General features: G+C 41.7%; 1 protein-coding gene across 3 annotated transcripts in view; it reads right to left on the bottom strand.

Annotated features, from left to right (window-relative positions):
• Positions 1-17,908, bottom strand: part of GRK5 (G protein-coupled receptor kinase 5) — a 175,794-nt gene that overhangs the window by 25,831 nt on the left and 132,055 nt on the right. For 2 of the 3 annotated variants that reach the window (XM_054207357.1, XM_054207356.1), the window contains 5 exons: positions 11,245-11,345; positions 8,155-8,247; positions 5,090-5,153; positions 4,410-4,550; positions 3,092-3,282 (listed from right to left, as the gene is read on the bottom strand). In XM_054207357.1, the coding sequence (XP_054063332.1) occupies positions 3,092-3,282; positions 4,410-4,550; positions 5,090-5,153; positions 8,155-8,247; positions 11,245-11,345 (590 nt within the window). Of the gene's footprint in view, positions 1-3,091; positions 3,283-4,409; positions 4,551-5,089; positions 5,154-8,154; positions 8,252-11,244; positions 11,346-17,908 lie in introns of those variants that run through there. The other variant, XM_054207358.1, reaches the window with a different exon arrangement.

Below are 17,908 nucleotides of genomic sequence, written 5' to 3'. Positions count from 1 at the left end.
TTTGACAACACTGAGATTAAAATTTCAAAACTTGTCTCGTTTTTATTTATTATTTCAAGCAAGAACATAAGAGAGCTGTGAACAATCTCCTTTTCTTGCTTGCTTCAGAGCCTCTTGACCTCTCAAAATAAACTTCACCGGGTGCCCAGTGGTACCAAGCCTACTTTTCAAATAAACAATACTGAAATATGTGAAGGGCAGCTGAATGCAGAGGAGAAGCTGTGGTTGTGTTTAACATACCACTGTGGGCTTTCCCTGCCTATCAGCAGAAGGTTTCCAATGCTGGAGCAAAACGGTCAAGGGCATTTCCTATTTATTTTTAAAAATTTATTCCAAATCCCTTAAGAACTATTTCCTTGAAGAACTCAGATTTCATTAGTTAGTTCATCTTCTGCTCCATTAGTCCCACTTAAAGCTCCAACTGTGGCCAAATGACAAGAATCCTGCACGCAAGTTGGGAAATGTTGTCTTTGAATGAGAAATGAGAGTCCACGGGGACTCTGAGAACAGCAGCTTCGTCCTTACAGTCCTCTGCGATTTAGAGCAATTAGGGCAGTCTTTCCTTCGCCCCAGACATCTGTTGTCGTTTCTCTTTTCAGATTTCTGGTTCCTCAGGATCAAGGCTGGTTTCCTTTGCATGGCCAACACCTCCAAGTGCCAAGGAGGAATGTGATTTTTGTACTGAAATGCCTAGGAGAAATAAAACTTCCTGGTGGACGCAGTTACTTGTAATGATTCTTCCCAATGGTACAGCTGCCCGTATGTAAACTAGCCTTGCCTAAATACACCGAAACATAAACTGCTGGCACCGTGCCCATGCTGCAAAGGCGATGGTACATTATATGGCTGTACAGGACAGCATAGCCAACTCAATTAATCACGGTGGACAAGTCTTCACGGTATGTTTGTGTAATGCCTAAGACAAAGTGATTTTGATGCTGACTGGAGCTTCCAGGCATAGCTATAGTATATATAGAAATAATACGTATAATATATAATATATGATATATATAATACATAATATATACATATAAAGAAAAAATTAATATATATATTTTTACATATAAATAATTCTAGGAGAACCAGCAACTTTTTGTGTTTGCTTTCCACGAACAATCGACCCGTTGACCTTTACTAACATGGTGCAGTTGAGAAATGTAACGTAAGCGCCATGTTTAGCAAGGGAATTCTGAATTAGATAAATCTGACGCTCAGCCTGGTTGTTCTCTCGGGTCACGTCCACAGCGTGCGTCACTGGCCCATCAGATGGGGATGTATTTTCCGATGCTGTGTTTTACTCAGAAACATTTTGTTCATGGAAAATGAAATTAAGTCTGAGGAATAAGTGTTTTGTGATGAATTATTCACCTTGAGAAAGCGGTAGCATTTAGCTGCTATATTTTATTGACCTATATAGCACTTCTCACAGGTCCCAAAACATGGTGCAGTATTACAAATTAGGGGTCTCTGCAGATGCTCCTAAAATACTGCTAGAAAATGTCACTTACAAGGATATAATATCATTCATCACCAAAATGAACGTGCCATCTGAGGTGTAAACTAGCAGCTCTTTTAAGAGTAACATGGGAACAAGTGCTTAAGGAAGTAGGATGCCATTTATCGCAGAGCCACGTACTGTCGTAGGTGGCCAGATCTAATTTGTTTTATTAGCAAGTGGCATTAGTATGACATTTTAGCAGCCACGTTATGAATGTACCAGTCATTTTCATCAATAAAGCATGCTTGGAATCTAGTAGTTTTTGAAGTACTTTTAAAAATCTACCACTTTTTTGAATGTGGTAGGATGTTTTTTAAAAAGGGAAGCCAGACATGTCATTCCTTATGTCATTCTTCAATTGACATTAAAACACTTAATTCCATTTTCTTCCTTGGGAAAAAAACCCACAGCCTTCTTGGGCCAGCACCAACTAAAGCAGCATGTTATCTGCCTGCCCGCCTTACGCCAGCTAGCAAGATCCAAGTCACAGTGAGGCAACCAAGTGGCAGTTTCCTAGAGATTTCCTCCAAGGAACAACAATATCATAATTCCTATGTATACAAGCATATATATAATGATTATAATACATAGGCATATAAAATGATTTAAAGTGTGGCTTAGTTTTTAAAAACAACATATTATTGTGTATTAATCATTGTCCTTGGAAGTTCTTTCACCAAGTTACAGGACCTCTTTTGTTGTGAATTACAGCAATAATGATTTCACAAGCTGGGATGATGAAGACAAACATTAAATGTTGTTTACCACTACATTGGTCGTTGATTCAAAAAAAAAAAAATCCTCATGGAGTCACAAGAGCTCTGTCTGCAATCACCCTGCTTATCCAGCAAGTGAACCCTATGACGCTCTGGAAAAGTGCTTGTACAGAGCTGTAAGCCAGGCTGGAAGCAGAGAAGTTGAAATTTGTCCTTCTGGAAGCTGGCTGCCTGTCACCGCGCTGGGCAGCATCCTGCCTGCTGGCTGCCCCCGTGGCCGGTGGGACGCTGCCAGCAGGATGCCTCCGTCCCACGGCTGTGAATGTGCCTCCTGCCACGGCTGGCAGGCTACGGCCACCATCACCACCCAATCTAGCTAATCAAACTGGTTCCCGTCCTGGCACGTAAATCCATTCCCTGTGTCTCCAACACCCTCTTGCGCTAATTGCGCTCCTTCTGGGATAGGAGAGATGGTTTTCCCGTATCTGACGTGCTGCAGCCCCTAATGCATTATAATCTAACTAATTAAAATAGAGGCTTGAATAGAATGATCTCCATTTCATACCAACTAGAAACTAGACTCCTTAATGAAATCCCTTTAAAGGAACTTTTATAATTTTCTATGTCACCCAGGGCATGCCGAGGTAGGGTTTGGGGAGCTTTGTGTTAGTTCTGTATAATTTAGACAGGATGCATTTAGTGAAGCAACTGCTTCCTTCCATGATTACTGAGTCATGCTGTATTTGTACACGGCTCTGCAAAATTTCAGCCCAAGCACAGAGACGTCTAGGCTGTACAGCACCCCAATGAGCAGGGAGGATGCAGGCAATTCTTTTCTACCCAAAAAAGACGTCCCAAGACTCTAGAGAGTGCTTACCTGTACACAGTATTTTCTCTGTGTAGGTCTTCTAAGCCACAAAGAATCTCTGCTGCGTAAAACAAAGCTCTTTCCTCCTCAAAGCCTGGGTTTCCCATGTTGTAGATATGAAACTTCAGGTCACCTCCATTCATTATGGTCAGAACTAAACACAGTGCATCCTTTGTTTCATAGGCATAGGCTAAATTGACCTAGAAAAAAATTTGTTGCACAGTTGGGACAGTGCAGTGAGCTGCTAAGAAGAAAGCACTAATTTTTCATAAAAGATTTTCTCTAGAAAAGGAAAAAAAATACATTGACTGAATTTGCCATGGGACTTATTACAATAGCAAACATACATATTTTAAAAGTACAGAAAAATCAGATGTTAGGATTTTAGAGATTTAATTGTTGAATCCAGCCTATTCATCATAAGAGACCCTCAAGGTTAGTGCTCAGATAGCTTCACAGGCTGGACAAACATACTAACTCCAGGCATGCTTTTCCACGTAAGAGAAATCTTAATAACCAAGCGAATCTGTGCCTCCCGCTGCCCTGTTTTGCTGGATAGCTGTCAAAACCCCATTATCTCAGTAGGTTCCCAGGAAGGCCCGGATAGCCCCGTCCTTCAGTGGTCAAATGGACCATGACTGAGGCATGAAGGTCAGCATCACCCCTGAAAGGCTCTGGTGGGTGCCCCAGGAATGATCAGACATGCCAAAAGCCACCCATCACTTTTAAGTACGTGCCATTGTCTTTGCGTCTGCCAGAGGTAAGTAACCGTCTTGCATCTGTTGTATTCACAGTGTTTCCTAATATAAGTATAAAGAACACAACAGATGCTGAGATAACAACACCTTTTTCTTTTTTTTTATCCAAATCTAAGGCAGGTTTTTAAAGAGACACAAGAGCTGGCACGACTCAGGAAAGCCCTACGTCAGGCAGACCACGTCACTGGCTGGATGCTCCTACTCGCCAATCTCATCTGATGTATTTGGGTTGAATCTCCTTCAGTCTCCTCCAAGCTCCTCTCTCCCAGACACTGGGAATTCAGGTAATCACACCAGATAAAAATAGCTCAGCCTGATGCAAGCCAAGGCTGTAAAATGCATCATGTTCCCATGGTAGAAACAGGCACCTTGTTTGGTGCATTTGTCACAGACCAGAGACTAAAATGAGACTCGGCAAAGGAGCACGGAGCAGGACTAAGATGCAAAGTGAAGGAAGTCGGCTTCTGGCAGCTCTCCTGCAGCAGGAGTTGGGAGAGACATCAGATTCAACGGGAGACAGTGCTCAGCAGGTGAGCAGGGAGCTGAGCGCTAGGGAGTTCAATACTCACTACAAACTGACTATTGACTTTTTCTAAAATCTGCTTTTCATTTAGTGCCATGGATTCGCCTTTCCTCTTTTTTATTCTCTTCTTCTCTAATCTCTTGCAGGCGTACATCTTCCCCGTCGCTCGGACTTGGCAAGCGCAGACCTGCGAATTAAAGAGAACAATTGCTGGGTAAGTCGAAGCAAACGCTGCGGCTGGGTTGCACTTTGCTCCTCGTGATCTGATCCGATTTAGTCCTTTTAAGGTTAGAGACCGCGGCGTAGCGAATAAGGCATAGGCGGGGGCAGCTGGGGGACCGACTACTGTTTCCAAACCTGCTGTGTAATATTGGTTTAATTATTTCACTTTCCTCCGCCTGCTTCCTATCCCACCTCCTTTTGTCTGCGCTGATTGTGATCTGCTCAGCTAAAGCCTGTCCTCCCTTTTGACTCTGCTGCCTAGGCAGCGACCTCCAGCCATCAGTAAAATACAAATAAGGGTGTGACCCTAATTCCACTGTGAATGCAACAGTCGAATACAAAATAATTCTCAGAAGTGTTCTTTTGAGATTACAGTGTCATGAGAGGTTAAGTAAAACTGTCGGCAATTAATGAAAATCAACCTCGGTCGCATCAGGCTCCTGTAACCTGCAGTGCCTGAGAAGTAAGAAACACTCTTAACAGAAAACTCTCAGAATTACTCACCTCCCCAAAGCCACCTTTCCCTAGCACCCTGTACTGCCGAAACGTGTTTTTCGTTACTGGTTGCCTGCAAGAAAAGGAAATAAAAAAAAAATAGATAAAAAAAAAAGACACACTACATTTAATGCACTCTCTGTGATTTATTTATTTCAGAGCATACTTTTGAAAAGCAAAATAGATAAATATTATATAATCACATTATTTCAAGGTAATCATATTATCTAATACAATATATAATTATGTAATTACATTATTTCAATACTATGTATGGCTTGAACTTTTCAATTCCAACATATTAAGCTGTAATAAAATACAACACATTAGTGAGTCACCAGTATAATTTCTGCTAGCATCTTAGGACCAAGGAGGGTTCTGAATCTCCATTATGTTGCTTTGGCCTTTGTTAAGCAAAGAGGAGGCCTGAGAGCTTCCAACAAGATGCTAGTTCTCATGATATATAGGAATTTTTTAAGGGTAGTGCTGGGCTAACACTATTGCTTTGCTTGGTCTTCAAGCTGAGAAGAAGAGATCCAAAATTCAATCCACCAGGAAATAGTTTTGGTTTCTTGACCTTAAGCAAAATAGGAAACTGATGTGAAACAAGGGAAGAAACAATCCCGGGAACCAGCGAGGTGGGTTTAGGTCCCGTTGGCAGGAGGGGAGAAGGCCGGACTCCAAGCCCAGGGGTACCTGCCTCCTGGAAGAGCATCACGGGCAAGAAAAGAGTGAAAGCATCCCTTTCCTTTTAAGGGCCAAATGAAGGGTTAAATGAGTCTGTCTGTCTTTCTGAGGGAAGAGTGCTCCCTAATGATCACTACACACGATCCCTATACCATCTTACAGGATTCCCACAAAATTCTGCTCTAACAAAATGGCTCCAGCCCTACATCTAACTTATGTACGTTACCGTAAAAGTTTTATAATGTGACAGAAGAAGAACTCTAGAATCAGCGAGACCCAATTCTGTATCCACAGCTTCGTCACCAAAGTTTTACAATTATATTAGCAGTGGATATGAATATTCCTCCCAGCTTTGTTTCCCTCTGGCGGGCAGCCAGCCAGCAGAGGGAGCACAATAACGTGGCTGTTCCCACAACAGTGATGGTGAGGTTGATGACAATAAGGAATAAATGTTAAAGTGAATAGTTTCATTTATGTTCATTATTGTTTTTAGAAGTAGGAGAAGAATTATACGCAGCAGGCCAAAACAAGAAGAAAAGATGCTATTTTCAGGCTTCTATGAACATACTGCAAATGTTATTGGGGTTAAAAGCAACAATTAGCAGTGATAACTACAGGCTCAGCAATGTCCCTGGAATAAATGGACTGTTTGACTCCTCTGTTGGAGCCAGCAGGCTGTCAGAAGGAGCTGCTGATCACCCCGTCCTACTAACATCTCTTTGCTAATCCTAAAAACAGTTCTCCCAGCTTCTTAAACCGGACAGGCGCATCCAATAGCTTGTCACGTTTGTTGGGGGAATGGAAAAAACAAATCCTCAAAGCATTTGAGAAAATTCCTTAGCCGCAAATGTGAAAACAGATAGGAAATAGCCTGGCTAGAGATGAATCATCTGTTGTTTTTTTTAATTGAAATGGAAGAGTAAGTGCTGGATTGAGTAAAAATGGCATGTGGAGCATGTCTTGGCATGAAATGGCTCTTCCCTCTGCCCACCGCTTCCCTTCCCTCTTGTGCAGCAGCTTTGTAGCTTTCCAGGGAGAGGAACTGGCACAGCTCCTTTGATCTCCGAGGCATCATGCTGACACACACCGCTCATGGAACTGGCCCTAACTCATCTGCCGTAATTAATTCCATTTGTGGAAACTGGGGCTTCTCTCAACTCAAGGTCACTTACCCAGCAGTGCGTGTCTGCTACAGCCCTCACCGACAAGGAGAAGGCAAAGGCGCCTTTCCTTGAAAAGTAATACCCACTGAGGCTGTCTGGTTATTAAATATGCTCAGAAATGTCTAGCCAATAAATATGGTGCGAGGACTTACATGCCATATTTTTGTCTGTTTACAGTGATTTAATAATTGTGATAACTGGTCCAGACAAAAAGTCACATATTCAGAGCGTAGCTAAACAGAAAGACAACCGAAGTTGCTGAATGTACGTTAATCATACCTAATGTACCTAATACCATTAAATGTCCAAACACTTGAGCTTTAGAAGCCAAAACTGGCTCCCTGGTGTTTTGGGGTGGATTTCTGTTTTATTCTTTACTTCCCTAGGGAGCAGCATCTGTTTCAGTCTTGCTTGGGCACAGCGTTTGCAAATGCAAAAGCCAGAGGCTCGATGTGTGTCTTAGGTTTAGCATTCTAGATGCACAAGGGCATGTTATAAAAAACTGCAACGTGTCCTTCAAGCTGTACCATGAGGAGCTCATTGTGACAACACCTACAATGAAATTCACCGCTGACGTTTCTCAGATGGCAGGAGATTTGGATCCCTATTTTTCATAGTCTGTAGGTCTTGCCCTATTCACTTGCCGTGCACAAGCATACTGCGCAAAAATGGTGCCCAAGCTGCCTGCTGGAGTATGTCACCTTCAGGAGTGCGGTGTCCCTAAGAGAGAAGGGAGTGGCTGGAGAATATTTACGGGTGTTAGCACATGGATGGATGATGAAGGAGCACTATATATGTATCACAGACACCAATCGTGCCCGTTGAATGGTCACAGCTGGAGACTCAGCTCATGGTTAAATTGAGTATAATGCCAACATAACCATGACTTTTCTATGTGGCATCTTCCTGTGGCTAAAGCCATTACCTCTTTGTGAACCTTCTAACAATGAACACTTACAAACAAATGCTAAAATTAGGAAAGCCTTCCTGGAGCTCTCTGGGAGACCTTCCCTGCAGTACTGGTCGGGGAAATGGGGAATGAGTCTTGATGGACTTTCTTGAAGGAGAACAGTGAAAAGAGCAAGATAATTGTTGCACAGAGAGGGACGTAAATGGCAAACACTGGGATGAGACACAGTAATGCTGAACAAAGGCCAAACTGTCTATCTTGAAGGCAAATGTATTCATTTTTAAATAAAAAATTTAAATAATAGTGACACTTACCTTTCCAACCACTTCCATTGGAGAAACCTGTCGAAGTACATGCTGTTTAGGTATTCTTGGAATGGTTCCCCACTGAGGTGGTCAAGGACAGATCTATCTCAGATGAAAAGGATATATAAGCATTTTATAATCCTGAACTTGGAGCAAAAGAGAAACAAAACAAGAGGAGAAAATCCAGACTTCTTGTATGGTAGGATTTGCCAAGAAAGGTTGGACCAGATGATCCTTGACCAGCCCTTCCAACCTGGTATTCTACGATTTTACTTCTACTTTATTTTGTACTTTATTTTACTCGTGGTTTCAATCTAGGAACAAAGTGATATGTTTGATGTATTTCATAACAGGAGGCCTTATACAAGCTGAATAGTAATATGTGCTTGTTTTGCTTGCTGAAAATTAACAGGACGTTTCCCACTGGCTTCAATGGACTTTTACAAATGCTGTTAGTCACTAGACAACAAATATCTTTGCTTCTGTAGTAAATTAACACAACACCCTCAGGAACCGAGCTCCTGAACTTTCGGGGATGTTTACATCTGCATTGAAAATTTCTGGCTTCAGCCCATTTCTACCAACGAGGGACCATCAGAGGCATTATTTTGAGAAAAAAAATCAATTTCGACTCCTGCTCTACAGAAGAAGTAATAACTGTGATTAAAGCCAAAGGGCTTTTCCTAACAGCTATGTCCTTTGTAGAGTAAAACAGAGGAAAGAACATCTGAACAGGGATGTGGATTTGTTTATGGATCAAGAAAAGAATTTGGGAGCACACACAGTGGATGCGAAGTCTTTTGCATAATCAAAGGAATAAAGGAATAAAAAGGCCAATCTGCAAATGTGAGAAATAAGTATGTTGCTTGTGGCAGGCAACAAGCAGCCAGAGACCAACAGACATCTCATAAGGAAGGCCAAGGGTTCAGAGCTAGGAAAAGATGGGCTGAGCTAAGAGAGCTGCCTGAGATGAAGGTGGTCACGTTGTTTAACAGTGGGTTGATGACCTGCTGGTTTTGGTTCTTGCCTTGCTTGCTGGGGCTGCTGCATCCACCTCTGTTGGCAGCATTGTCAGGGACAAAACTTGGGTTTGGGTGAAAAATGCCCACTGGAAATGAGTATTTCTGTCCTGGTGTACACACTTTTGTGTCTGTGTCTAAGGGTATACAGACACATTTCTAGATTTTGCTGGGGGAGGAAACCCTCCCTGAAGGACTAGTCTGGTTTGGGAATGGATAATCTATGTCTTACCCTGGGGCTGTTCTAGACCTGAGCAAACAATTTGACATGAATAACGTGTCTCCTCAGTTTAGTTCCTCCTTGTTCATAAGCTATTATTCATAAGTTTTTGGGATTTCTCAGCTGTTTGAATTTTTTTTGGTAATTCTTGCGCCATCAATTTGGAACAGGCAGGTAATTGCACATATTCGATAGTCAGAAGTCAAACTGTTGTTGTCTTCATTAGCTGTGATTGGACACAAATCATACGGTTTCCCCTAAGCAGATTCAAGCTTACAAAATAAAATAAAAAGTAAGTCCTAATGAGCTTTAACAATACCCAAATTCAAAGCCAAAATTATAAGGGAAATTGGAGGGGGACAAGAGCAGACAGTCAAAATACTAAAGGTCAAAGCAGAAGTTAGAGTTATACACGCATTTCTCCTGCAGACTGATCTTATCTGTGAAGACGTGTCTGAAACTCATCCCTGTTCCCGCTCCTACAGGATAGCAAGCTTCATATTTGTATGTATGCCTCCCTTTTTTGGTCTGACTGTGAACTCTTCCAAAATTAACATTATTCAGTACATTTAGTAAATACCTACAGCAAGTTTTTAAAACTTCCTTTTGACCCCATTTCAGTCCATGTGAAATGATCAGCATATTTATTAACAAGGTCTCAAACCTGGCTCATTTATCTGTTTCAGTTAAGACGAAGGAATGGCCACCGGTGAATACGAGCCTGAATTAAGTGGTGTCCAATGCTAGCCTATTCCATTCAGTTAATTAAAAGCTGCACGTATTTTAAAGAACAATAGCTGCCTTTCAGCAGTTGTTTGCTTTTTAATTCCCCTCTTTGGCAACAACAAAGTGCATTTTAGAGGGAACTGTCAGCTTTCAAACCGATTCGAGAACTGGAAACAGGCATCAGGGGGGTTTGTGTCGAGCACAGCTCTGCCTTTGTCATTGGGACTGGCACACACAACTGGTGCGAGTTATACGAGCATCTCTACATGACACCAGGCCAATGCAAGGAAACTGGTTATGTTATAAGAGAAGGCCAGAAATAACCCACATCTCCTACCAACGCAAAGAATAACTGAAAACAGAAAAGGTCAATGAAATGAGTCAAAACAATGAATGACAGCGGAGCGAATTTTACAAATCCCCATTACATCATCCAGGGAAAACAAACCGTGCTCAGCCAGAAACCACATGGGCCAGCTTGCGATGATCCCTCCTTTTCATATTTTTATTGGTTTATGATCTACTGGCGTGAACGTACTCGGGTCAGTGTTTGCAAATGCAGATTGCATACCTGGAGCTTTAGCACATAATAGTACAAATCGCCTCGCCGCTACAAAAACTGATAAGCCTTTTCCCAGACAAAGGATGAAATAATGCACGTTCGTTTGAACGCCACAGACAGACAGAAAGCATTAAAAAAGCCCCATTCTCCTGGTGAAGATTTTCTGGAAAAGCCATGCGGAGCAAGTTTGCACATTCCTCTGTCTAAATGGACTGTATAGCCACTTAATTTTTATTCACTTTGAAACAGAGATGTTTTCTTTGGATACATTATCATTGTAGCTCTTTTCACACAGCATGAAATCCATGGCTGGTTTACTTGGCTGGAACACTCTGTCAAATACCTGAAACACTAAGTGCCTGTGTGTAGTGTATATAATGGCACGGAAATATTTATTATATTTCGTTCAGGTGAAATGACTTCACCGCTTGTCAGCAATGCCTCTAGGATTATGAACATAAGCCGGAGATACATGCTTCAGGTTCTAATTGAAACGTGTCTCTCTACCTGCCACATTCTTTACAGGCTGCTGACTGCAGCTCTGCGATCTTTGGTTATCGTGTTATACTTACTTTGTACAGTGAGAGAACAGCTCTTTGCAGGGGCTGTTTTCGAGTTTCTCCTCTGTCTGTTGGATAAGATCTTGACTGACTTCGGGAACACAGGCTGGAGACTGGGGAGAGAAGAGAGGGGCACGTTATCCCTGTGATAAGGTGCAGATTCTCCTCTCTTAACGTGTAAAAGACGCATTCATTATTTATGCCCTGAGCTGCTTCCATTCAGTTCCAGCGGTTGTGTAAAAGCAAAGGAGCTTTACGTCAAACAGCAGTAAAATAGGATACCGTGGCAACTCGCTCCACATTCCACTCTATCCTCACATTGCTTTTCTGCCTTCTCCTGTACCTTCACCTCCTTGCCCAGCCTCATGAATATGCAGGACCCACTCCTTGCCAATTCTTTGAACTGCTCCCTTGCATCCCATGAAAAATGTGCTGGCCTGAACTGTGTACAGGCCATTCTCTTAAACAAAAGAGAATTTGCCCAGTGTTTTCACTTCATTGATGATTCATTGTGCTGTCTGAAAAATCCATCTTCTTTTCTTTTTTTTTTTTTTTTACCAGCAAAGGAAAACAAGAGTAGAGCACTGGTATTTATTGATTTACATATAAATAATATAAAAAGATGCTCGCAAAAGTGTCTGGACACCTTAATTCATCATTAGAAGGACAAAAATAATCCAGCAGTTTTAAAACAATCATTTCAAAAAGGAATTCTGCCAACCAAGCACATGAACTCTCTTCATCCTCTCCTCCTTTTAGAGAGAATTGTACAGTCAGCCCCTTCGAAAAGCTCTTACCAAAGTGAGGTCTGTTGCAGTATGCCCTGATGGTTAACCAGTTTAGGACCTTTGGGACTAATTATCTATAAAGACAGTTTTTAGGCAGTCCACATTCTTACTCATTGACAGTATACTGTAGCTATATAAAAAAGTGTATATCCATGTGCGTGTGTTTGAGTGAGTGTGTGTGTTGTCTGTACTTACTTATAGACATTTCTCCCATTCACATGAAAGCCCCTTTATATAACCAATCGGATTTGGGTATTTTCAATAAATCCAGCCATAGATGACAAAATCCTCTTTCCTAGCAGAAGCCTTATCACTCGGTAAGGTTCCCCATCCGTGGCCACCACCACCAGATGTGCCGAGTGGGTGTGTCACAGAGCATCATCACTCATTCCTGGCCAGATGTTCTCATTAACTCACCCTTAGTTGGGGATATCTTGGCAAGCACTGAAATGTATTGTAGGCAGAGCTCAAAAACACTGGGAATGAGGACAGAGGAAGGGGCAGAGGTGGAGCCAGAGAAAATCTCCAGCATGGTGAAAGCCGAATTAAGTCTTTTATCTTTTCCTTCCCAGTGCTGAAATGTGAATATGATCCTGGTTGTGACATGAAAAACTAAGTTTGTTCCACTTGAATGTTTTTAAATAGGAACATGGTTTACGGAACTGTCTGTGCGTACTGCGTAATGCAGTCTCACTATTCAACCTCGACAGACAATCTGCAGAACACGCTGGATATCTCTGACCTCACTGAAATATTTCCTCATTTCCTCCATATATTCCTCCATTTCCTCAGCAAAAGATATATAGGGAAAACCCACTTTTAATCGCAGATAGAGTATATTGCCAATAGTTAAGAAGTCTCACAGTTTCTTGAGAGGTAGATGAGCCCCCACGTTGTCATCTAAAAGATGAAGGCATTGAGAAAAAGTCAAATTTTTCTCAGCTTGGTTGGCCACTACGGTTGACGGGAGCTGAGAGAGAACTGTAGAACAAGTCCCAGTAAATCAGAAAATGTAAAGAAATTCCTAACGGCAGATGTCCATGACTAAATCTAAGTCCCAGTTTTAGTTCAAGAGAGTAAGTAAAGGCAAGAATGAAGCAGTGAAAGAACTAGGAAAAACCTCAAAAGTCCTGTTTTCCAGTCCTACAGCTGCTGCATTGAAACTGCTGATAAAAAAAAGGGAAAAAGAAAAAAAAAAGGCTTTTAAAGGAATATTCAGATAGGAACCCACGACTAATGATTAGCAGTTAGGCAGTTGATTTCAGCTAGGAACGATATGAATTAATACCTGTGATTTTTAGTTTGCATCCTCAATGGGGTGTGTACACAAGCTCATTGGCAGCCCAAAGCTTGTACGTGGCTGCGTGAGTCCGCTGCTTGGAGACCTGGTTATCTTGAACATCTCTCTGATTTATAGGGTACAGCAACACCACTGAACTCAATCAGCAGTGTCTTCTGACGTGAATGGAGTTGCACTTAAGTAAAATTGATACTAGGGCCTCTAATTGAAGTCACTACTAATTAAATCTAGAACAGGTTCTACATTTATAGGCCAAAATTGGGATCCAAAAACTAAGTACTAAACCTCATAATTAGTCATTTAGACCAAGTGACCTGGTTCTTAGTCACATCAGGCCACTTTATTTCCTTTTGGAAATTCATTTCCCAATGGGACGTAAACTGCCTTGAGGTTAGTGCTGAAGATCATGCCCATGATGCATTATTACAGTAATAATTCCATCAAATTTTGTCTGAAATCAAAGTACATTTTAAAAAAAAAAATTATAAGCATCAGCTAACTCTTTTCGTAAACAAGAAATGAAATTCTTAAAGGGAAAGGGGAGAAGAATGAGCAAAAGAAACTGTAAGACAATGTGGGAAGTATTTAAAAATGGCAAGAACTGCCATTCCTCTCTCCAAGTTTGTGGGAGATACAGTCACCACTTGGTTTTTCAAAACCACTCATTGCTGACCTTTGAATCTTTGCTTCCTCTCAACAAATCAAGAGCAAGCTAACAATATCAAGGTAGGTAAAGACATAAATACAATGACATCCTGTACATGGGCTAAAGCTTTAAAGTGTAATACAAACACTTTACTAGATCACTTTGCTTTTCTATAACAAAAAAACACTTTTTTTTTTTTTTTTCCACAGGCTGGTCATTTCCAAAGGTTTTGCAGGCCCAGCGAAACATTTTGTGTCATTATGCAGCCCTTCATAGTGTTCAGGGCAGAGCAGCTGCACCATGTGTATGGGAGGAGCATCCCCAACCATTTCCAACTCTGCCTACGGTTCTAGGGAGTCTTTGTACGATCCTTCCTGAGATTTTCCTTGAGACTTCATAGTTCCCACTGCTCCCACTAAATACCCATGACTGCCATTTTCCCTCTTTGAGTACTGTGCATACCTGCAGCCTCCAAATGTTCAAACAAAGCCAGAAACAATTACAAGTCAAAACCCAACCCACCAACCTACTTTTGCTCCCTTGGAGAACAATTAGGTAGTGCAGGTTATGAGTGCAAGAAAGCATTTGGATCCCAAGAGCGAAAGCTTCCAAAGGTAAGGCTTTGCCCACTTATGGAAGAAAAAGTTGCTTCTTCCCTGGAGAGGTGCAAAGATTTCTGCAGCTCTGATGAAACGGTTATTAACACCATTCTCCCACTGCATTGTGGGTAATGGCTGTAAAAGCAAATTTGGCTTTTACAGGGGAACAGAGACACCTTTTCCAACATAATAAATGTCCTGTGGCAGCTGAGAGAGCCATACACCGTGATTAAGACCATTACATCTGAGCATGTGACGAAGAATATTCTGCTAACTCTTCAGAAACACCTGCAGAAACCCGTCACATTTTCTTGTATTCAAAACAAAACGCTGGGTAGTTTTAACAGGTACAGTCCTATATTTCCCCTAATGGCTATTCTGTTTTCTGAAGGCAAAGAAAGTGATTCTTGATCTCAATTATGACAATGTAAATCAGAACTTATGCCAGTCAAGTCAACAGAGTAACACTAGGGTAAAGCTGATGGAACCGAAACCAGATTCATGGCCCAAGATTCTGGTAGTGCAAAAAGTGCTTAAATTGATCCAACAGCAAAAATTTCTCTCATCACGTTATCCTTTTCGACCAAACAGTTTAATAAAAGTCCTAAAGTCCAAACTACTTTCACCAGGTTTTAATCGAAATCTTCTACCTCCTGTATCTTCTCATTTTTGGCCAGAAACTGAAGAAACCTTCTTATAAATATTTTGCTGGCAAAGCAACATCTCACTTTTATGATGCCCTTTTGTTTAATTTTTAAGAAAAGAACGCAACTAGGAATGGGATTAGCAATTATCTGAGAAACAAGAAATGGATGTTCAGTTACTTCTGAGTGCCATTAACACACTGAGAAAAAACTCTCCACTTCTAAATTTCGTTTTTTCTGATTTAAAAGACAAAAGAGATCCTCCCAGCTGCTCTACCATTTCAGCAAATGGCATGAAAACAGCTGAGATGTCACACGCTTGTTCAAGTTCAGTTGTGTTCATGTCCACAAAAATTTGGAGATTGCTGTTCCTTCCAAATTAAGCCTCTGGGCCTGCAAGATACTTTTCGTATTTTTGCAGAGAGGCTGAATGCAGCTTCTGCCCCTTCCTCTCCTGTTCCCTAAGATGCAACCATGGTGGCTAGATTTGATGATGGATGCAATATCACCCATAAACACCTGGTTCTTGGTGGGAGCCAAGAGCATCACAAGCCGAACGCAATCTGGTCTCTCCTGTACCACCACAGTTGTCCCTGGCAGCCTGAGTGCCAGGAGACCCGCCTTACACAGCTCTGTGTGTGCCGCATCTGGTACCGTCCATGTCCCGGCACTCAGCACCTCGCTGAAGTACTGAAAAGAAGCGAAATCTGATTCAGATCAGATGAAAGCTTCCAGGCTGTGTAACTCGCCATTATCTGTTATTTTGGATGTCATGTTACATCACTATACTTTAAAATGTAAACTTTCCTTTTTTGACAGCTCTGTAAGTTTTGCTACAGGCCACTTCACTCAGCCCTTCAAGACACAGTATTTGTTGACCTTCACAGAACAGGACAGCAAACAAATATGCCTTCTCATAAAATCATTTCTATATGTTTGCCCTGGTACTTAGAACATTTCTCTGATGGTGTTTCTCCTGTGACTGTGTGGAGGACACCTGACCTTTTGTCGATCTATCAGATAGATAACCAAATTCTTGATAAAATAAGCTGAAATGCCAGCAGTACCAAGAGAGGCATTCCGAAGACCTTCTCTGATAATTTTACTTTTTCATTAAAACATATTAGTTGTTCTAATTTTCTTTAAGACAGAAATTCCAAATGTTTAAAATGTACGACTTCGGTCAAGACGTAGTTCACTACAAGTGTTGCTTTTGAGCCTGTGGAAGTGAAAGCAGGCAGGCAACTAGCAGAGATTTGCAACTTCAGTGAGCAAAAGCATCTTCCTGACAAGCCAGCAGCTGGGGTTAGCCCTTCTGAAACTGGGGTGGGGGGAGTAGCAGGTGTCTCTGGTACTCGACTCTGATTCTTTACGAGAGCTCTACGCAGCCCAGAGCAGATGCCCACACAACACTAACCTGCATGTGTGGAGTTCGTTTATTGTGTGCGACGCTGATGCTTCTGTGGGAAAAGTGCTCAAGTGACAAAGAGGGATGTGCTGAGACTCCAGCTAGAGACACGTATCCAGTTGGAGTCACCACCGTTTGAGAAAGCTACAGAGAGCGGACGAGAACACCAAGTGTCTGGAGGGTTGAGAAACATGCTTGGGAAAAAAAAGCCAAAGGGAAGCATTGAGGAACTAGATTTGTTTAGTCTGGAAAAGTAAGAGTGAAACATGATAAAGGTCATTTAATAAAGAAATGTTTTTAATAAAGAGGGCAGGGATCAATTATTCTGCATGTTCTACTCTACACTGGGGGAATGATGTGAAAGAATCCACTTAATTGGCTATGAAGGATTTTTTTCTAATTTTCCTCACAGGGAAGCACAAGAACAGGCACATGAATATTGTGGAATCTGTTCTCAGAGGTCTGAAAGACCTCCAAGGGCAGACATCTGTTGATGATCTAAGTGTATTTGATCTCTGTTCAGTGCAAGAGGCTCTTGAGCCCTCTCCCAATCCTTTGTACCAATGATTTTGCAAAACACCGGACTCTGTAAAATGCAGGCACGTGGCACGGCCTTGAGAACAGATGAGGAAAGGAGTTTGTATGCTGAGTGCTCACCAAAGGAAACCTGGAGCTCTGAGCAAAGGAATAAGTATCTTCTTTGCAAATGAACAGTCCTGCTTCAAAGACACTTGTCTCGATCATCATCATCTCCTACAAAAAAGAAATAGCTTGCAGAACCCTGAACTTCAGATCAGAAAAGGGAATAGCATTGACTTCAGCCGGACTGACTTTGCTGCTACGGATCAGTGCAGGTCCGTAGTCCGTAGTTAAATGTTTATGCTTACACAGTGCCCTCCACCTAAGAACCTCGAAATATTAAAGCTTCATTGCATGATTAAGTCTTCATGAGCTAGGTGGCAACCTCACAATATTTTACAGAACAGTGAACAGGGAGGTTAAGGGTTGTGTTTTGCAGAAGAGTTGATCATCGTCTGTGGCTGAAATCAAAGAAATCAAATAAAAGCTAGAGATGCTCAGATTCCTCAAATCGGTCCATTTGTAGCTTGCAATTAGTGAATAAGGAAGAGAAACCTAGAAATACAGGCTTTCATTTTATACCAACTCTTGCCAGTCGATGTGAGTCATCACGGTTCTTAAAGCACGACTGGTCATCACTACAAAAATTATATGAACCAGAAAGATACCACACTCCTTAGACTGAACAGACTTCATGCAAACTTTTGATATA

This window comes from Rissa tridactyla, chromosome 6 (assembly GCF_028500815.1).
Source record: "Rissa tridactyla isolate bRisTri1 chromosome 6, bRisTri1.patW.cur.20221130, whole genome shotgun sequence".
NCBI classification, from domain to species: Eukaryota; Metazoa; Chordata; class Aves; order Charadriiformes; family Laridae; genus Rissa; species Rissa tridactyla.
Note: the sequence above shows the minus strand (reverse complement) of the source record. Positions and strands in the feature narration are given on the sequence as shown.